At 45.6% G+C, this 22236-nt stretch overlaps 1 protein-coding gene across 6 annotated transcripts in view; it reads left to right on the top strand.

The window, feature by feature from the left end:
• The window catches only part of LOC115172755 (probable palmitoyltransferase ZDHHC14), a 97745-nt gene that overhangs the window by 65810 nt on the left and 9699 nt on the right, over positions 1 to 22236 (top strand). For all 6 annotated transcript variants that reach the window (XM_029730486.1, XM_029730485.1, XM_029730489.1 and 3 more), the window contains exons 4-8: positions 2063 to 2218; positions 9456 to 9593; positions 11127 to 11175; positions 16572 to 16674; positions 17339 to 17448. In XM_029730486.1, coding sequence (XP_029586346.1) covers positions 2063 to 2218; positions 9456 to 9593; positions 11127 to 11175; positions 16572 to 16674; positions 17339 to 17448 — 556 coding nt within the window. The remainder of the gene's footprint in view (positions 1 to 2062; positions 2219 to 9455; positions 9594 to 11126; positions 11176 to 16571; positions 16675 to 17338; positions 17449 to 22236) is intronic.

Below are 22236 nucleotides of genomic sequence, written 5' to 3' on the forward strand. Positions count from 1 at the left end.
AAGCTAGTTTCCTGCAATTCTGTGTTCCTTTGCTCAAAAATAGCAAAATGAATACTCCTAAATTCATTGTTTTGGTAATTTTCAATTCTCCCTGTCTAGCTTTTATGTTGGGGATTGTTCGTTCTGAAAGATTATATTATAAAAAATATATTTTTTACACTGTTTGGACTTAGACGACCTGAAAAAGTGCTTAGGCAGACTGCCCAAGGATTGAGAAAATGAGTTTTGATCAGGGAAATAAAAACGCTGAAAACATATTGGTTCACTAGTTCAAAAGAAGATGGAGAACAAGCTATAGGATGAAAATACTGGAATTTTGGCGCAAGTACAGCCGTCTCGCGCTGCCTACGGTAGCAAAAAAATATATACACTTGGAGTCAAATATCGCTATAATATCGTCCCAAAATAATATTGCGATATTTAACTGTATAGATTTTTTCCCCCATCACTGGTGGTCTAGCTGAGTGAAATGAGTGACTTATGTTTGTAAGAAGCAGCAGCAGTAGTCTAGGCTCCATGCACAGTCAGTCCATGAACATTTCATTAGCTGTTCATCACAGACATGGGCTTGAAGAACACTTCATGGAGAGCTAGGGAGCTGTTAAATGTATGTGAGGCTAGATGTGATTTTTATACAGTCATTATGCTGTGACGCTTCTCATTTTAGAGGCAGCTTGATGTCCTTGATTGGCGTTTATGGGCATGTTTTCATAGACGTCAACACAATAAAAATGAAGGAGGATGAGGGGTCCCTCTATTGAGCCCAGTACATTATTCAGTATGAATAGCATGCAGTTCAGTTCAGCAACATCACCTGACCTTTCTACTATCTGTTGGAAGCTCTGTTTGACGAATGTAGAGTTGTTAATTCTCCTCCCACTCATTCACTTACCTCCTGGTTAACTATCCCTCGTTCTGTATGCAGGAGGAGAGGATGGAGGGAGTGCACTGATCACGCTGAACATGGGCTGAAAAGAGGGCTCCCGTTGAGTTGTGCACACACACCACTCCAGCTTGGCCACTGTGTTTTAGAGGCACACAATGATCCACCCACACACACTCTTTCCCACACACTCTACCACACGAGAGAGGGCTTCAGAAACCAGCACGGCAGTTATACATGTTGTGCTTTTCCTATGTTCAAAAAAGGCGTTCACTCACAACTCTAGAATGTAGAGAAAACGGGGCAATTCAAGAGGGTGCTACGAAATGAATGTTAAAACATTTTCTTTGCCCTATGTCATTATATATCACATACAATGAATCATTACATTGTTCTCTACAGTATTATAATCTTAACATAGTTGTATTTGACAATGTTCATGAAATGTTGAACCATATGGTAGATGCATGGGGTTTGGACTATTGTTTTCCTGACGCAACTCTCTATTGAATGAACATATTTCTATACATTTGAATGAAATAATAATTTTATGGGTGATAATATTTTTTACATAATCATCCACACAGTAATTTCTCTTATTGTGATCATCCTCCCTGCTGCCAAGCCGTTTTACTACATTTACCACGGTGAGGGATTTTATGAAAGCATTTAATTCTGTTGAGAAAATAACCTGCTTGACTTACCAGGTTGTGTTTCCTCCAGCTGAGACATTTATTGTGATCAGAGTGAAGGGCATGTTGTTCTGAGCAGGTCAGAATAGATCGGTCACAGTGTGACGTCAGGACAGCAGGTGCTGAACAGTTCTGGCTGATTCTCTTTCTGCTTTCAGAGCCAGACATGAATTTAGTAATGAACCAACATTTTTAAAAGGCTTTTCATTCTACTGTTCACATGACCAATACACTACTAACAAATAGGTCTAGTTTATTGTGACCGTTCCATTTTGACTTCACTTTGGTTCCTGTAGAGGCTTGTATGGACGGAGACCCTGTTTTGTGCAGGATTGTAGTACCCTCCTCCCATACACTATGTGTTGGAACTAGCCAACTCTTCAATAGCATGACAATGAATGAGGCTAGGATTGAAGTGTATTGTTTGCCAAAAGTAGCAGACTGCAATTTAATTTCCCAGTGATTTAAGTCTGATTCTCCCTGACAGATGTTGCCAATGGCTCCAGTTCAGGGTACCGGCCGCCCCCCAGGACGAAAGAGGTGGTCATCAATGGGCAGACGGTCAAGCTCAAGTACTGCTTTACCTGTAAGATCTTCAGACCACCACGTGCCTCTCACTGCAGCCTCTGTGACAACTGTGTCGGTGAGTTACTGTGTGGGCCACACATGCTGGGAGGGTGGGTGGACTGAAGGTGAAGTGTGTGTGTGTGTGTGTGTGTGTGTGTGTGTGTGTGTGTGTGCAAATGTGTTTGCCTATGTGTGCAGATATTTTTCTATGTCTCAATTTGTGTTTGTTTTCTGCATCTTTGTGTGCTCTGTATATACATGTAGCTAAAAGCTATGTCATGTCACGGGGAGTAACATTCCTCCTTAGGAATGTTAAAAGACTATCGACTTCTATGGTGTTCGACAGATGAAGCATTGGTCTTCCAGCCTTCTCTCCAGGCCCACCTGAGACTCAGTGATCACTGATCAGCCTCCACAGAGCCACAGCCTCCCTCTTGTTGTGTTCTCCTGTTCTTTTCCCAGAGACCCCATTTGGCTAGGGATTTATGGGCTCATTAACACTGAGCAGAGAAAGATGGATGACAACTGTCATTATGAAATCTTGAGCCCCCCTTGTTTCATAACTGACTCTGAATCACCCACCACCCCAGGCCTGTTCTGTTGTGGGGAGATTGGAGCTTTTACAACACTCAGAGGGACATTGTTTTCACTGAACAACTTTCTCCCATCCTCCATCTCCTTTTCTCCACCCACATCCCCCCACCTGCAGTGCAGCCTGTCTGTCCCTCTCTCCCTATCTTTTTGTAGTGGAAAAGCAGGCCACTCCCTGAAGCAGTAGAGGAAGAAGCAGGAGGATTTGCTTCTCTCTTCCACACGAGCAGTGAGCATGCCCTCTCTAGGCTTCTCACTGACTGGCTTGTCTGAGATTCTGTGACTGGCCTAGGGCTTTTCTCAACCTCTTCAAATTAAATAAAATAAAATGGTATTGGTACTTAGCAGATGTGTTGCGAAATGCTTATGTTCCTAGTTCGTCTGGAATATACACTACCGTTCAACATTTTTGTCCAAGAAAATAACATAAAATTGATCAGAAATACAGTGTAGACATTGTTGATGTTGTAAATGACTATTGTAGCTGGAAACGGCTGATTTTTAATGGAATATCTACATAGGCGTACAGAGGCCCATTATCAGCAACCATCACTACTGTGTTCCAATGGCACGTTGTGTTAGCTAATCCAAGTTTATCATTTTAAAAGGCTAATTGATCATTAGAAAACATTTTTGCAATTATGTTAGCACAGCCTAAAACTGCAGTCCTGATTTGAAAGAATCAATAATACTGGCCTTCTTTAGACTAGTTGAGTATCTGGAGCATCAGCATTTCTGGGTTTGATTACAGGTTCAAAACGGCCAGAAACAAAGTACTTTCTTCTGAAACTCGTCAGTCTATTCTTGTTCTGAGAAATGAAGGCTATTCCATGCGAGAAATTGCAAAGAAACTGAAGATCTCGTACAACGCTGTGTACTACTCCCTTCACAGAACAGGGCAAACTGTCTCTAACCAGAATAGAAAGAGGAGTGGGAGGCCCCGGTGCACAACTGAGCAAGAGGACAAGTACATTAGAGTCTAGATTGAGAAACAGATGCCTCTCAAGTCCTCAACTGGCAGCTTAATTAAATAGTACCCGCAAACACCAGTCTCAACGTCAACAGTGAAGAGACGACTCCGGGATGCTGGCCTTCTAGGCAGAGTTCCTCTGTCCAGTGTCTGTTCTTTTGCCCATCTTAATCTTTTATTTTTATCCAAACCAGATGGGATGGTGTATCGCTGCAGAATGCTGTGGTAGCCATGCTGGTTAAGTGTGCCATGATTTCTAAATAAATCACAGTTTCACCAGCAAAACACCCCCACACCATCACACCTCCTCCTTCATGCTTTACGATGGGATATACACATGTAGAGATCATCCATTCACCCATACCGCGGCTCACAAAGACAGTGGTTGGAACCAAAACTTTCCAATTTGGACTCCAGACCAAAGGACACATTTCCACCAGTCTAATGTCCATTGCCCATGTTTCTTGGCCCAAGCAAGTCTCTTCTTATTTGTGTCCTTTAGTAGTGGTTTCTTTGCAGCAATTCGTGCATGAAGGCCTCATTCACACAGTGTCCTCTGAACAATTGATGTTAAGATGTGTCTGTTATTTGAACACTGTGAAGCATTTATTTGGGCTGCAATTTCTGAGGCTGGTAACTCTAATGAACTTATTCTCTAGAGTAGAGGTAACTCTGGGTCTTCCATTCCTGTGGCGGTCCTCATGAGAGGCAGTTTCATCATAGCGCTTGATGATTTTTGCGACTGCACTTGAAGACATTTTCTGGATTGACTGACCTTCATGTCTTAAAGTAATGATGGACTGTCGTTTCTCTTTGCTTATTTGGGCTGTTCTTGCCATAATATGGACTTGGTCTTTTACCAAATAGGGCTATTTTCTGTATACCACAACACAACTGATTGGCTCAAACGCATTAAGAAGGAAAGAAATTCCACAAATTAACTTTTAAGGAGGCACACCTGTTAATTGAAATGCATTCCAGGTGACTACCTCATGAAGCTGGTTGAGAAAATGCCAAGAGTGTGCAATTCTGTCAAGGCAAAGGGTGGCTATTTGAAGAATCTCAAATATAACAAATATTTTGATTTGTTTAACACTTTTTTGGTTGTTACGTGATTCCATATGTGTTGTTTCATAGTTTTGATGTCGTCTATATTATTCTGTAATGTTTGACAATAGTAAAAAATAACCCTTTAATGAGTAGGTGTTCAATAACTTTTAACCGGTAGTGTATGTATTCTTCTTGTCCAGATGGAATAGAACAGTGTGCAGTGCAATGCTGATTGAATCATCCGTGGATCTGTTGGAGCAGTATGCAAATTGAAGTGTGTCTAGGGGGTTGGGTAAGGTGGAGGTAATATGATCCTTAAAAAGCCTCCCAAAGCACTTCATGATGACAGAAGTGAGTGCTACAGGGCAATAAATATTTAGTTCAGTTACCTTTGCTTTCTTGAGTACAGGAACAATGGTGGACATTTTGAAGAAAGTAAGGTCCAACAGACTGGGATAGGGACAGATTGAATTTGACTGTAAACACTACAGCCAGCTGGTCTGCACATTCTCTGAGGACACGGCTAGGGATGCTGTCTGGGCCAGCAACCTTGCGAGGTTTAACACACTTAAATGTCTTTCTGACGTCAGTCATGGAGAACCGGAGCTAATAACAATAATGATTGATTGGATTTCCTTACCACGGGATCTTCCTGTTTTAAGTTTCTGCTTATAGGAAGGGATGAGCAGAATGGAGGTGTGGTCTGATTTGCCTGAAGGGAGGGCGGGGTGGGCCTTGTAGTCCCAGAAGGGGGAGTAGTCAAGAGTCCTCGATGAGCATGTAGCGTAGGCGATGTGTTGATAAAACTTTTGTGGTTTTTTTCCTCAGATTTGCATTAATAAAGTCCCCAGCTAGATTAAATGCAGCCTCAGGATATGCAGTTTCCAGTTTGGACAAAGTCCAGTGTGGTTTCTTTAGAGCCGTCGTGGTGTCTGCTTGAGGGGGAATATGCACGACCGTGACAGTGACCGAAGAGAATTCTCTCGATAGGTAATTCATTACAAATCGGGAGAGCAAAAGGACTTGAATTCTTGTTCGTTACCACAATCACACAATGAGTTGTTAATCATGAAACATGGGAGGAGGGTAACATACACCTTTGTTGCTCCTTGTTTCAGCAAGGTGCCTTCGGTTGCCTAGGTAACGCACCTCCCTGCAGCAGCAACAGCACATGTCAGGAGCAGAAAAGAGCTGAGAAGAACATTTGCAAATGTTTTTGTTTTTTTGCTATTCAAACGATTACAATGGTGATTGTAATCATTTAGCTGAAAAATAACCATCATCCAAAATTCCAGAACGGTGACAGCCCTGCTCATCACATTCTCTATTTACTTTTCTCTTCCTTAACCTCTCTGGGGTATGTGGGACGTGACCGTCCCACCTGCGGGACACACTATTCAACAGCCAGTGAAATAGCAGGGCGCCAAATTCAAAACAAAAAAAATCTCATAATTCAAATTTCTCAAACATACAACTATTATATTCCATTTTAAAGATACACTTCTCGTTAATCCAACCACATTGTCCGATTTCAAAAAGGCTTTACGGCGAAAGCATAACATTAGATTATGTTAGGACATCACCTTGACAAGAAAAACCACACAGCCATTTTCCAAGAATGGAGAGGCATCAAAAAAAACAGAAATACAGCTAAAATTAATCACTAAACTTTGATCTTCATCAGATGGCACTCATAGGACTTCATGTTACACAATACATGTATGTTTTGCTCGATAAAGTTCATATTTATATCCAAAAACCCCATTTTACATTGGTGTGTAATGTTCAGAAATGTTTTGTCTCCCAAAACTTCCGGTGAATGAGCACATCAATTTACAGAAATACTCATCATAAACGTTGATAAAATATTAAACTGTAATTCAAAGAATTATAGATACACTTCTAGTTAATGCAACCACTGTGTCAGATTTCAAAAACCCGCCATTTTGTGGCGTCAATAAAACTCAGAAATAATATTATAAATATTCACTTACCTTTGATGATCTTCATCAGAATGCACTCCCATGAATCCCAGGTCCACAATAAATGTTTGTTTTGTTCGATAAAGTCTATCATTTATGTCCAAATAACTCCTTTTTGTTCGTGCGTTCAGTCCACTACTCCAAATGCAGGAAGCGCGCGAAAATGTCACGACGAAAAGTAAAAAAAAGTTATATTTTCGTTCGTAGAAATATGTCAAACAATGTATAGCATCAATCTTTAGGATATTTTTAACATAAATCTTCAGTAATATTCCAACCGGACAATTCCAATGTCTTCAGAAAGAAAAGGAACACAGCTCACACTCACGTGAGCACGCCCCTGTGAGCTCGTCATTTCCTCACTCATCTGACTCCAGGCCCTCTTGTTCGCTCCATGTTCACAGTAGAAGCATGGAACAATGTTCTAAAGACTGTTGACATCTAGTGGAAGCCTTTGGAAGTGCAAAATGAACCCTAAGTCACTGCAGTTTGAATAGGGAATCAATTGAAAAAACTACAAGCCTCAGATTTCCACACTTCCTGGTTGGATATTTCTCAGGGTTTTGCCTGCCATATGAGGTATTTTATACTCAGACATCATTCAAACAGTTTTAGAAACTTCAGAGTGTTTTCTATCCAAATCTACTAATATTATGCATATCCTACCTTCTGAGCCTGAGTAGCAGGCAGTTTAATTTGGGCACGCCTTTCATCCGGACGTCAAAATACTGCCCCCTACCCTAGAGAAGTTAAGCTTCTCTCCTAGCTCCCTCACAGCATGCACATTCCTTATTATCTTTACATAGCTCGTAGCATTGATTTAAATGGCAAATATCCAAAAGCTTGTGTATTTCGATATTGTTCCAAATATAGATTGTTTTCACAAAATGTTTAAGCTAAGCGCCGAAATGCACCTTTTATTCTATTGTATTCATGCATGCCCAGGCATATTTTGGAGGCACGTTGCCAGAACTGAATCCTGACAGTAGGTTCTCTGAGACTGGACTCTGGCTTTGTGAGATTAATAACACACACACACACACACACACACACACACACACGGACGTGCATACAAACACACACAAACCACCTCATCACCAGACATTGTCTTTTATTTCTATTGAAAGAGTGGTGTTGGAAGCAATCTGCCTGGTAACAGTACTGAATGGTGTCTGAAGCAATCTGCCTGGTAACAGTACTGAGTGGTGTCTGAAGCAATCTGCCTGGAAAACAGTACTGAGTGGTGTCTGAAGCAATCTGCCTGGAAAACTGTACTGAGTGGTGTCTGAAGCAATCTGCCTGGGAAACAGTACTGAGTGGTGTCTGAAGCAATCTGCCTGGTAACAGTACTGAGTGGTGTCTGAAGCAATTTGCCTGGTAACAGTACTGAGTGGTGTCTGAAGCAATCTGCCTGGAAAACAGTACTGAGTGGTGTCTGAAGCAATCTGCCTAGAAAACTGTACTGAGTGGTGTCTGAAGCAATCTGCCTGGGAAACTGTACTGAGTGGTGTCTGAAGCAATCTGCCTGGGAAACTGTACCGAGTGGTGTCTGAAGCAATCTGCCTGGGAAACTGTACTGAGTGGTGTCTGAAGCAATCTGCCTGGGAAACTGTACTGAGTGGTGTCTGAAGCAATCTGCCTGGGAAACTGTACTGAGTGGTGTCTGAAGCAATCTGCCTGGGAAACTGTACTGAGTGGTGTCTGAAGCAATCTGCCTGGGAAACTGTACTGAGTGGTGTCTGAAGCAATCTGCCTGGGAAACTGTACTGAGTGGTGTCTGAAGCAATCTGCCTGGGAAACTGTACCGAGTGGTGTCTGAAGCAATCTGCCTGGGAAACTGTACCGAGTGGTGTCTGAAGCAATCTGCCTGGGAAACTGTACTGAGTGGTGTCTGAAGCAATCTGCCTGGTAACAGTACTGGCACACTGGACTCTACTATAATGGTCCTTTGCCTCCTGTCAGCTTCAAGTCCTCACACAGTCAGACAAGTCCCTAATGGAAGTCTCTCAGGATGTTATTATCCATGTGCCCACAGTACCACTCATTCACAGACCCACTTAACTCCGCTGCAGATTTGGGCTGTGGATACACAGCCTCCCTCCCCTCTGTGTAATAGCTCCTGTTTGAATAGGCAGCAGCAGTCTGAAACAGTAGCTAATCATGCCAGGGCTCAAAGGGAAGGCTTACTTCCTGTAATTTGGATGTAATGTGGGATGTGGATCATTTCCATTATAATCACAGTTCACATTCTGCCAGGGAGGTTTAGGTAGGAGTGTGGTAAAGGTGCCAAGAAGGCCCACTGCTGTGTGTGTTCGTGCGCCCCAGGGACAGGCACTTTAACTATGAATAGCAACATTTAATTTGCCATCAAGGTGGAAATGGTGAACTGTATGTGGGTTACATACTGTGTGTCTGTGGTGCTTTGAATATACTGCTGTTTTTCAGAGGCATACCTCTACCTACCTTTGTACCTGACTGCCTACCTGCCAGCGAGAGGAAGCTGGCTACAATGTCTCAAAGCTCTAGTACACTTAATATAAATATTCCATCTACACCTTATTCTCTCTGTCTCTGTCTGTGTCTGTTTCTCTGTCATTCTGTCTCTGTCATTCGCTCTCTCTGCACCCTCCCCCTTTCTCGCTGTGTATCTCTCTCCCAAGCATCATTGCACTTGCTTAATGTGTCTTTAATGTGAGTTTCTCTCTTCTCTTTCTCCGCAGAGCGTTTTGACCACCACTGTCCCTGGGTGGGGAACTGTGTTGGGAAAAGGAACTACCGTTTCTTCTACATGTTCATCCTCTCCCTCTCCTTCCTCACAATCTTCATCTTCGCCTTTGTCATCACACATGTCATCTTACGTAAGTAATTGACAATAAAGATTGTGTACACACACACACACACACCTCTTCCTCCTGGTTCTGGTTGTGTAAGAGCAGCTAGCCAGCAGGTTGTAAGTGGGCGGGCGTTGTGATCCCAGCAGTATTCTGGCTCCTTACCATCCCCCTCAGAATGAGCAGATAGTAGAGTCTGTGTGGGTGAGGGAGAGTGGGAGGGAGAGTGGGTGAGGGAGGGAGGGAGGGAGAGTGGGTGAGGGAGGGAGAGTGGGTGAGGGAGGGAGAGTGGGTGGGGGAGTGGGTGGGTGAGGGAGAGTGGGTGGGTGAGGGAGGGAGAGTTTGTGGGGGAGTGGGTGAGGGAGAGTGGGAGAGGGGGTGAGAGGGAGAGGGGGTGAGGGAGAGTGGGTGGGTGGGTGAGGGAGGGAGAGTGGGTGGGTGAGGGAGGGAGAGTGGGTGGGTGAGGGAGGGTGGGTGAGGGAGGGAGGGAGAGTGGGTGGGTGAGGGAGGGTGGGTGAGGGAGGGAGAGTGGGTGAGGGAGGGAGAGTGGGTGGGTGAGGGAGGGAGAGTGGGTGAGGATGACGGCTGGAAAAACAACTGGAGAAAAGAATGAAAGTCACAAATGAACCAACAGAGAATTCTCTCTTCACTTGATCTTTCTTTTGTATCCTTCTCTTGATTTTGACTGTGGGCAAAATAGACATTCTAGTCTCCTTCTGAAGAGAAGTCTGCTCTGTTTACAAAGTGTTATATTGACTCTGCCCACGTCACTATAACAAGGTTACCAAGCCCCCTCCTGTACAGCCCATATAATTATAGTAGTCCTCTCGGAGTAGCTGTGAAGGGCTCCTAGCTAGAAACACCTGTCACTGTTATGGATGAGACGAGCAGCACAGAGATCAATATGTCTCTGGTGACCGAATTAGGCTAGATGGCCGTATCTGATTGGGCTCCTTCTCCACTCTCTATCCTGTATCCCAGATGGCAGTTAAAATGTAATGGCAATTAAAGTGGGTGCGCTCTGTCTTGCTCAGCCTCAGCATAAACTTGCTGACTGAATAAAAAAAAAAGCTACTAAGTGTTTATGGCGTATGATATCCAATCCACCCTGCATTGTTATGTGTACACACAGCACAGGGAGAGCTGTACGCCACTTTATACTCTGAAGGCTTATCACTATCAGTATCTTGGGTGCCAGTACAGACAGGTTATCTTCTGCTGCTCTCATAGTCCTAGCCTATTAGTCAAAACATTTCACTGTAGACTAATGATATTGTCTCTCTTTGAGAAAGGCTCTCACTCCCTAACATAGTGTCAGATATATTATAGGTGCCATGGTATTTTGACCTTCTAACTGGTATTGTTATATGTTGTCAGCTTTGAGGGTATTGTGCTCTATCTCCTAGTAGCCTACAGTGGATTGGGCTTCGCTCCATAAAGCCAAGCTCTGCGCCTGACCTTTCACCTTACTCAGTCGAAAGGTTGTTTTCCGATTGATTTACGAGGTTTTAGATTCTTTAGAATGTTTAACTGTTATTAAACTCTCGTCTTTCACTGCAGGATCCCATCGACAAGGGTTCCTCAACGCACTCAAAGACACTCCTGCTAGATATCCTTTCTCATAATGGTGTGATGGATGCAAGTTGTGTGTGTTTTCTCGCTCCTCTTCTGCCTTCTCCTGCCAGTCCCTGCCTCTTCCATGCTGTGATCTGTCCTGTTCTTCAGCTCTGCTGTGCATGACTGCTGTCCCAACTGGTGCCTCTGTGACTCTCTCCCTCTCATCTAAATTGTCTTGATCTCTCTCGCTCTCGCTCTCCTCTCTCTCTCTCTCTCTCGCGCTCTCGCTCGCGCTCTCTCGCTCTCTCGCTCTCTCTCTCTCGCTCGTGCTCTCTCTCGCGCTCTCTCGCGCTCTCTCTCTCTCTCGCGCTCTCGCGCTCTCTCGCTCTCTCGCTCTCTCGCTCTCTCGCTCTCTCTCTCTCTCTCTCTCGCTCTCTCGCTCTCTCTCGCTCTCTCGCGCTCTCTCTCGCGCTCTCTCTCGCGCTCTCTCTCGCGCTCTCTCTCGCGCTCTCTCTCGCGCTCTCTCTCGCGCTCTCTCTCGCGCTCTCTCTCGCGCTCTCTCTCTCTCTCGCGCTCTCTCTCGCGCTCTCTCTCTCTCGCGCTCTCTCTCTCTCGCGCTCTCTCTCGCGCTCTCTCTCGCGCTCTCTCTCTCTCGCGCTCTCTCTCGCGCTCTCTCTCTCTCGCGCTCTCTCTCGCGCTCTCTCTCGGCTCTCTCTCGCGCTCTCTCTCTCTCGCGCTCTCTCTCTCTCGCGCTCTCTCTCTCGCGCGCTCTCTCTCTCGCGCTCTCTCTCGCGCTCTCTCTCGCGCTCTCTCTCGCGCTCGCTCTCTCGCGCTCGCTCTCTCGCGCTCTCTCTCGCGCTCGCTCTCTCGCGCTCGCTCTCTCGCGCTCGCTCTCTCTCTCTCTCGCGCTCGCTCTCTCTCTCTCTCGCGCTCGCTCTCTCTCTCTCTCTCGCGCTCGCTCTCTCTCTCTCTCTCGCGCTCGCTCTCTCTCTCTCTCTCGCGCTCGCTCTCTCTCTCTCTCTCGCGCTCGCTCTCTCTCTCTCTCTCGCGCTCGCTCTCTCTCTCTCTCTCGCGCTCGCTCTCTCTCTCTCTCTCTCGCGCTCTCTCTCTCTCTCTCTCTCTCGCGCTCTCTCTCTCTCTCTCTCTCGCGCTCTCTCTCTCTCTCTCTCGCTCTCTCTCGCGCGCTCTCTCTCTCTCTCTCGCGCTCTCTCTCTCTCGCGCTCTCTCTCTCTCGCGCTCTCTCTCTCTCTCGCGCTCTCTCTCTCTCGCGCTCTCTCTCTCTCGCGCTCTCTCTCTCTCTCGCGCTCTCTCTCTCTCTCGCGCTCTCTCTCTCGCTCGCGCTCTCTCTCGCTCGCGCTCTCTCTCGCTCGCGCTCTCTCTCTCTCGCTCGCGCTCTCTCTCTCTCGCGCTCTCTCTCTCTCGCGCTCTCTCTCGCGCTCTCTCTCGCGCTCTCTCTCGCGCTCTCTCTCGCGCTCGCTCTCGCTCTCTCGCGCTCGCTCTCTCGCGCTCGCTCTCTCTCTCTCTCTCTCGCGCTCGCTCTCTCTCTCTCTCTCTCGCGCTCGCTCTCTCTCTCTCTCTCGCGCTCGCTCTCTCTCTCTCTCTCGCGCTCGCTCTCTCTCTCTCTCTCTCTCTCTCTCTCTCTCTCTCTCTCGCGCTCTCTCTCTCTCTCTCTCTCGCGCTCTCTCTCTCTCTCTCTCTCTCTCGCGCTCTCTCTCGCGCGCTCTCTCTCTCTCTCTCTCTCGCTCTCTCTCGCGCGCTCTCTCTCTCTCTCTCTCTCGCGCTCTCTCTCTCTCGCGCTCTCTCTCTCTCGCGCTCTCTCTCTCTCGCGCTCTCTCTCTCGCTCGCGCTCTCTCTCTCTCGCTCGCGCTCTCTCTCTCGCTCGCGCTCTCTCTCTCTCGCGCTCTCTCTCTCTCTCTCGCTCGCGCTCTCTCTCGCTCGCGCTCTCTCTCTCTCTCGCTCGCGCTCTCTCTCTCGCTCGCGCTCTCTCTCTCTCTCGCTCGCGCTCTCGCGCTCTCTCTCTCTCTCTCGCGCTCTCTTTCTCTCGCGCGCTCTCTCTCTCGCGCTCTCTCGCGCTCTCGCTCTCTCTCGCGCTCTCTCGCGCTCTCTCTCTCTCGCGCTCTCTCGCGCTCTCTCTCTCTCGCGCTCTCTCTCTCTCGCGCTCTCTCTCTCTGGTATTACATTCCAAACAGCAGGATTTGTTTTGTGTCCTCCAGACCCTGTGGCCACTACTGTTCAAAATACTCCTAGAAGCTAGCTGCTAGCCATCCCATAGTCTCTGCACAACTGCAGAGGAACAGTAGTTTTGCTTTGATTTTAGGGCCAGGCATTTTATTCTGCCCAGATCAAATATTTACTACAATATATGTATTTTTTTATTTATTGGAATGCTTTTCAGTTTTCAGCAAAAAAAAGCGCAAATCCTCGACATGGAACTGTTCTATGATTTCCCTGTAACCTCTACTAGTGTCAGCCCTCTGTGCCTCTCATCTCCCAGACAACTGTAGACTGTATTCTCCATTTCACCGGCCCTCAGGTAATTCATCTAGAATCTGCCAGCCAGGCTGCTTGATGTGTGAGTGTGTCTCTCTGTCTGTCGGGCTTCATTTGTCTGTAGGCATGCTGCTGCTCTCTCCTCTCTCAGGGAGATAAGAAGCACGTCAGGCCCTCTGGTGAGGAACCGTGTGGCAGTCTCAGCTGATAACACAGCAGCCCAATGTTGTACAGCAGCACAGCGCTTTAAAAAGGCAGGCAGGGGATGAGGCCTGATAACATCTATCTCACCAGTCCCCTGTATGTGAATGATGACATCCTTTGCTTGTCCTTGAGAGGGGGGGCAGAAAGTCATCATGGAGGAGACAGTGGTTGGATTAACTCGATCATGCCTTGTGTGTTCTCTTTTCTTTTAGTGTATGTATGGGGCGGCAGGTAGCCTAGTGGTTAGAGCGTTGGTCCAGTAACTGAAAGGTTGCTGGATTGAATCCCTGAGCTGACAAGGTAAAAGTCTGTCAAGCGACTCCTTGTGGCGGGCAGTTCACCTGTATGCTGACCTCGTTGTCCGTTGAACAGTGTTTCCTCCAACACTTTGGTGCGGCTGGCTTCTGGGTTAAGCGGGAGGGTGTTAACCTCTCTGGGCTAGGTGGGACGCTTGACCTACTCAACAGCCAGTGGAATCCCGTGGCGCGTTATTCAAATACCTTGGAAATGCTATTACTTCAATTTCTCAAACATATGACTATTTTACACCATTTTTAAAGACAAGACTCTCGTTAATCTAACCACACTGTCCGATTTCAAAAAGGCTTTACAACGAAAGCAAAACATTAGATTATGTCAGCAGAGTACCCAGCCAGAAATAATCAGACACCCATTTTTCAAGCTAGCATATAATGTCACATAAACCCAAACCACAGCTAAATGCAGCACTAACCTTTGATGATCTTCATCAGATGACAATCTTAGGACATTATGTTATACAATACATGCATGTTTTGTTCAATCAAGTTCATATTTATATCAAAAACCAGCTTTTTACATTAGCATGTGACGTTCAGAACTAGCATTCCCACCGAACACTTCCGGTGAATTTACTAAATTACTCACGATAAACGTTCACAAAAAACATAATTATTTTAAGAATTATAGATACAGAACTCCTATATGCACTCGCTATGTCCGATTTTAAAATAGCTTTTCGGTGAAAGCACATTTTGCAATATTCTAAGTAGATAGCCCGGCATCACAGGGCTAGCTATTTACACACCCAGCAAGTTTAGCACTCACCAAAGTCAGATTTACTATAAGAAAAATGTTATTACCTTTGTTGTTCTTCGTCAGAATGCACTCCCAGGACTTCTACTTCAATAACAAATGTTGGTTTGGTCCCAAATAATCCATAGTTATATCCAAATAGCGGCGTTTTGTTCGTACGTTCAAGACACTATCCGAAAGGGTAAATAAGGGTTACGCGCCCGACGCGTTTCGTGACAAAAAAATTCTAAATATTCCATTGCCGTACTTCGAAGCATGTCAACCGCTGTTTAAAATCAAATTTTTGCAATTTTTCTCGTAAAAAAGCGATAATATTCCGACCGGGAAAGCGTGTTTACGTTCAAAGAGAGAGGAAATAAAAACATGGGATCCCCTCGTGCACGAGCCTCAGTCTGATGGTCCCCTGATAGAGCACTTACCAAAGGCGCTAAAGTTTTTCAGCCAGCGGCTGGAATTACATCATTCAGCTTTTTCCCGGGTTCTGAGAGCCTATGGGAGCCGTAGGAAGTGTCACGTTACAGCAAAGATCCTAAATGTTCAATAAACAGAGCCAAGAAGCCCAAGGAATGGTCAGAGAGGGTACTTCCTGTTTGGAATCTTCTCAGGTTTTTGCCTGCCATATGAGTTCTGTTATACTCAGACACCATTCAAACAGTTTTAGAAACTTTAGGGTGTTTTCTATCCAAAGCCAATAATTATATGCATATTCTAGTTTCTGGGCAGTAGTAATAACCAGATTAAATCGGGTACGTTTTTTATCCGGCCGTGTAAATACTGCCCCCTAGCCCTAACAGGTTTTAAGAAGCGCGGTTTGGAGGATGCATGACTTGACCTTCAACTCCTGAGCCCATTGGGGAGTTGCAGTGATAAGACAAGATCGAAAAAGGGGGTAAAAAAGAAAAACAATTAAAATAATAATAAATCAAAATAAGGCCTAGATTTTTTACCCATATTTCGCAGCCCTATGTGGCAGTGTAAAATTGATCAAATACCATCATACCGTCAAAAATGTTAAAAATACTGCCATCTTTTGGCCATATCGCTCTAACTCTGATCTGCCGCTGCTCCTGATTCTGCTTCTGATCCTGCTGCTTCTGATCCTGCTGCTTCTGATCCTGCTGCTTCTGATCCTGCTGCTTCTGATCCTGCTGCTCCTGATCCTGCTGCTCCTGATCCTGCTGCTCCTGATCCTGCTGCTCCTGATTCTGCTCCTGATCCTGCTGTTCCTGATCTTTGAGACCACTGTTCCACTGTACTACCATGCTGTTTCCAGTCAAGTGAACAGAGGGCCAGGCAGGCTAGCTAGAGTAAGGACAGGCATTGGCAGCAGGTCAATACTGCCCTTTCTTTTCCTCTACTCTGTGTTTGATGTGTGTATGTGAGGGAAAGAGAGCAGATGTGTGTGTCTGTCTGTCAATAAGAGAGCGTACCTGGTGTGAAATAGCGTTTCAATCGGTGATATCACTCGCTCTGAGACCTTGAAGTATTTTTTTTCCCCTTGCATTAGTGATAGGTAACGATGCTTCGTGGGAGGCAGTTGTGTTCAGAGAGTGCCTAGTTTGAGCCCAGGTTAGGGCAAGGAGAGGGATTGAAGCAAACCTGTTTCAAGAGCATGCACCTGTTACTGAGCTGTAGCATAGGACTGTGTGTGTGTCAGGTTTTCCTTAACCCTTTGGTCACTGTGCTGGAGGTGGTGGTGTGTTTCTTCTCTGTCTGGTCCATAGTGGGGCTGTCTGGATTCCACACATACCTGATCAGCTCCAACCAGACCACAAATGAAGATGTGAGTACATGGACACGCACACTCACTCACTCTCTCTCTGCTTCACAAGTTAAGAGGATTGGTAAGTGTTTAACTGGATTTCTCTTAAATTTCTGAAGTTCTCATGTTTAAGACATCCAGTACCTGCAGGGTTCATCCATACCCCCAGCCATCTCCTGTCTCCTACCAGATTACACAGACACTACTAAACCCCCAGCCATCTCCTGTCTCCTACCAGATTACACAGACACTACTAAACCCCCAGCCGTCTCCTACCAGATTACACAGACACTACTAAACCCCCAGCCATCTCCTGTCTCCTACCAGATTACACAGACACTACTAAACCCCCAGCCGTCTCCTACCATATTACACAGACTAAACCCAGGCAGCAGTTTGGTTTTTCCTCTAGTGGATGGTTGAGTTTAGTGGAGGACAGCCAGATCTGAGTCTGATCTCATTTATTTCCAGGCAGTTTGCCTCATCGCTCACCACTGTAGAGCTGCCTGGGACATTATAGACACACACACACACACACACACACACACACACACACACACACACACACACAGAAGGAACCGAAAGTTCCAGACAAAAGTCTGAGGAAATTGATCTTCCCTTTTGAAATACAACTAAGTTTTTAACCCCTGGTTTATTGCTCTGATTTTGGCTTTTTCTGTTTCAGATCAAAGGGTCATGGTCGTCTAAAAGAGGGAAAGACAATTATAACCCTTACAGCCACGGAAACATATTCACCAACTGCTGTGCAGCACTGTGTGGACCCCTACCACCCAGGTAAGGACGGTCCTGTGTGTTTGCATGTGGATCTGACATTATTTGGCTCTGTATATTTGGATTTACCCAAAAATGTAACACATGGCACACTATCATCCTCTGTCTTAGAGAAATTTCAAATCCAATAGTTCTTCTCATTCTTGGAGAAATCCGTTTTTCCCGTCACTATAGTTTCCTACATTGTCAGAAAGCTAAAATAGGTCCGTCACACAGAGCTCATCATGATCTTGCTAGAGAGCTGCTGCTGTGAAATCATCTGCCTGCAGCTATTCCTCATTCAGACCTCTGATAGTACAAAGGATTCCAGCACCTCCCAGTGAGATCAAACTATGCACATAGAAATGCTAGATGTAGTAGTCATTGTATCTATAGACTCATAGCCATTGATTGCTTATTAGCTTGTCTTATCCAACACTTCCTTCTCTATAGAATTTGCATTCAGACACATCATCAATATAACCCTTTCATTTGGATTACCTCACTGTGTATAACTTATAGTTGAAACCCCATTTTTTTTAAATGTTTTATTTATTTTTTATTTCACCTTTATTTAACCAGGTAGGCCAGTTGAGAACAAGTTATAATTTACAACTGCGACCTGGCCAAGATAAAGCAAAGCAGTGCAACAAAAACAACAACACAGAGTTACACATGGGATAAACAAACGTACAATCAATAACACAATAGGAAAATCTATGTACAGTGTGTGCAAATGTAGTAAGATTAGGGAGGTAAGGCAATAAATAGGCCATAGTGGTGAAATAATTACAATTTAGCTTTAACACAGGAGTGATAGATGTGCAGATGATGTGCATGTAGAGATACTGGGGTGCAAAAGAGCAAAAAAAGAAATGACAATATGGGGATGAGGTAGTTGGGTGTGCTATTTACAGATGGGCAGTGTACACTGATCGGTAAGCTGCTCTGACAGCTGATGCTTAAAGTTAGTGAGGGAGATATGTCTCCAGCTTCAGTGATTTTTGCCATTCGTTCCAGTCATTGGCAGCAGAGAACTGGAAGGAAAGGCGGCCAAAAGAGGTGTTGGCTTTGGGGATGAACAGTGAAATATACCTGCTGGAGCGCGTGCTACAGGTGGGCGTTGCTATGGTGACCAGTGAGCTGAGATAAGGCGGGGCTTTACCTAGCAAAGACTTATAGATAGTGGGTTTGGCGATGAATATGTAGCGAGGGCCAGCCAACGAGAGTGTACAGGTCGCAGTGGTGGGTAGTATATGGGGCTTTGGTGACAAAACGGATGGCACTGTGATAGACTACATCCAGTTTGCTGAGTGGAGTGTTGGGGGCTATTTCGTAAATGACATCGCCAAAGTCAAGGATCGGTAGGATAGTCAGTTTTACGAGGGTATGTTTGGCAGCATGAGTGAAGGAGGCTTTGTGAAATAGGAAGCCGATTCTAGATTTAATTTTGGATTGGAGATGCTTAATGTGACTCTGGAAGGAGAGTTTACAGTCTAACCAGACACCTCCAGTGAGGGAAAAAAGTATTTGATCCCCTGCTGATTTTGTACATTTGCCCACTGACAAAGAAATGATCAGTCTATAATTTTAATGGTAGGTTTATTTGAACAGTGAGAGACAGAATAACAACAAAAAAATCCAGAAAACGCATGTCAAAAATGTTATAAAATGATTTGCATTTTAATGAGGTGAAATAAGTATATGACCCCTCTGCAAAACATAACTTAGTACTTGGTGGCAAAACCCTTGTTGGCAATCAGAGGTCAGACGTTTCTTGTAGTTGGCCACCAGGTTTGCACACATCTCAGGAGGGATTTTGTCCCACTCTTTGCAGATCTTCTCCAAGTCATTAAGGTTTCGAGGCTGACGTTTGGCAACTCGAACCTTCAGCTCCCTCCACAGATTTTCTATGGGATTAAGGTCTGGAGACTGGCTAGGCCACTCCAGGACCTTAATGTGCTTCTTCTTGAGCCACTCCTTTGTTGCCTTGGCCGTGTGTTTTGGGTCATTGACATGCTGGAATACCCATCCACGACCCATTTTGACATGGCCCCGTCCATCGTCCCTTTGATGCGGTGAAGTTGTCCTGTCCCCTTAGCAGAAAAACACCCCCAAAGCATAATGTTTCCACCTCCATGTTTGACGGTGGGGATGAGGTTCTTGGGGTCATAGGCAGCATTCCTCCTCCTCCAAACACGGCGAGTTGAGTTGATACCAAAGAGCTCCATTTTGGTCTCATCTGACCACAACACTTTCACCCAGTTGTCCTCTGAATCATTCAGATGTTCATTGGCAAACTTCAGACGGGCATGTATATGTGCTTTCTTGAGCAGGGGGACCTTGTGGGCGCTGCAGGATTTCAGTCCTTCACGGCGTAGTGTGTTACCAATTGTTTTCTTGGTGACTATGGTCCCAGCTGCCTTGAGATCATTGACAAGATCCTCCCGTGTAGTTCTGGGCTAATTCCTCACCGTTCTCATGCTCATTGCAACTCCACGAGGTGAGATCTTGCATGGAGCCCCAGGCTGAGGGAGATTGACAGTTCTTTTGTGTTTCTTCCATTTGCAAATAATCGCACCAACTGTTGTCACCTTCTCACCAAGCTGCTTGGCGATGGTCTTGTAGCCCATTCCAGCCTTGTGTAGGTCTACAATCTTGTCCCTGACATCCTTGGATAGCTCTTTGGTCTTGGCCATGGTGGAGAGTTTGGAATCTGATTGCTTCTGTGGACAGGTGTCTTTTATACAGGTAACAAACTGAGATTAGGAGCACTCCCTTTAAGAGTGTGCTCCTAATCTCAGCTCGTTACCTGTATAAAAGACACCTGGGAGCCAGAAATCTTTCTGATCGAGGGGGGGTCAAATACTTATTTCCCTCATTAAAATGTAAATCAATTTATAACATTTTTGACATGAGTTTTTCTGGATTATTTTGTTATTCTGTCTCTCACTGTTCAAATAAACCTACCATTAACATTATAGACTGATCATTTCTTTGTCAGTGGGCAAACGTACAAAATCAGCAGGGGATCAAATCCTTTTTTCCCTCACTGTAGTTCTCCATTTTTTGAATGTGGCTTGCTTATTTAAGATGGTGAGGAAAGCACTTTTAAAGAACAACCAGGCATCCTCTACTGACGGGATGAGGTCAATATCCTTCCAGGATACCCGGGCCGGGTCAATTAGAAAGGCCTGCTTGCTGAAGTATTTTAAGGAGCGTTTGACGGTGATGAGGGGTGGTCGTTTGACCGCGGGCCCATTCCGGATGCAGGCAATAAGGCAGTGATCACTGAGATCCTGGTTGAAGATAGCAGAGGTGTATTTGGAGGGCAAGTTGGTCAGGATGATATCTATGAGGGTGCCCATGTTTACGGATTTAGGGTTGTACCTGGTAGGTTCCTTGATAATTTGTGTGAGATCTAGCTTAGATTGTAGGATGGCCGGGGTGCTAAGCATATCCCAGTTTAGGTCACCTAACAGTACGAACTCTGAAGATAGATGGGGGGCAATCAATTCACATATGGTGTCCAGGGCACAGCTGAGGGGGGTCTATAACAAGCGGCAACAGTGAGAGACTTATTTCTGGAAAGGTGGATTTTTAAAAGTAGAAGCTCAAACTGTTTGTGCACAGACCTGGATAGCCTGCAGAGTTCTCTCATACTATCTCTGCAGTAGATTGCAACTCCTCCCCCTTTGGCAGTTCTATCTTGACGGAAAATGTTGTAGCTGGGAATGGAAATGTCAGAATTTTTGGTGGCCTTCCTAAGCCAGGATTCAGACACGGCTAGGACATCCGGGTTGGCTGAGTGTGCTAAAGCAGTGAATAAAACACATTTAGGGAGGAGGCTTCTGATGTTAACATGCATGAAACCAAGGCTTTTACGGTTCCAGGACTGTTACGACTTATGGTCTCCTGTCTCTCTCCCAACACCCTACGTGCCTCCCCTCACTTTCTACACACACTCTCTGTGGTGAAAGCTCTGTTTCTTCACACTCACTCAGCCTAGATAGAGGCTATCTTCTCTTATCTTTACAGCCCAGGTTTTCCCTCGCTGACGAGACAACTGGAGACGCAGCACCTCTTCTGTTGTTTAACTCTAAGCTCAGTCCCAAGTAGCACCCTATTCCCTATGTACTGTAGTGCACTACTTTTGACCAGGGCCCATAGGGCTCTATAGTGATTAGGGTGCCATTTGGGACATGGATAAAGGCATGCTACAGTGCATGAGTAGCATGTTATTAACAGTGAGGCAAGACAGTCTCTTTGAGGTAAAACACACGTACAGGGCCAGGGGGAACCGGGGAATAAACAGGGGAGAGAAATTAAAAATGCTTTTACCTCTGGGCCTTTCGGTGTGTTTGGCTGCACTCTGTGTAACAGTCCCAACCCAGCCTCCACTGCCCACATCATTACTCACTGGTAATAACTCTACTGAGTGGCAAGGGACAGTACTCACTGGGCAGGTGGTGGGCAAGAAGGGAGGGGGCAGCTGAGTGTGTGTGTGTACATTCTATATGTCTTCAGTTTTCACAAGTCCACCTCCGCCTGCCTGTCTGGTGAATTCCTGTAACAGACTAGCTAGCTCTGAGTCAACAGGCTCTCTGTTACTGATTACCCTGCGCTCGCACACCTTCCGTTAGAGCTGAGCTGTGTCACTGTTTCATATCAACACACAGCCCCTCCATGGTGATGAATGGATGTTGCCTCACATGGTTAGCCCATGACTTAGTCTCTCTATGCACATACTCACACACCCCCTTTATACAGACACACACGCATCCTTAGACACACATACGCTCTCACACACAC

The sequence above is a fragment of the Salmo trutta genome, chromosome 33 (genome assembly GCF_901001165.1).
Source record: "Salmo trutta chromosome 33, fSalTru1.1, whole genome shotgun sequence".
Classification (NCBI taxonomy): Eukaryota; Metazoa; Chordata; class Actinopteri; order Salmoniformes; family Salmonidae; genus Salmo; species Salmo trutta.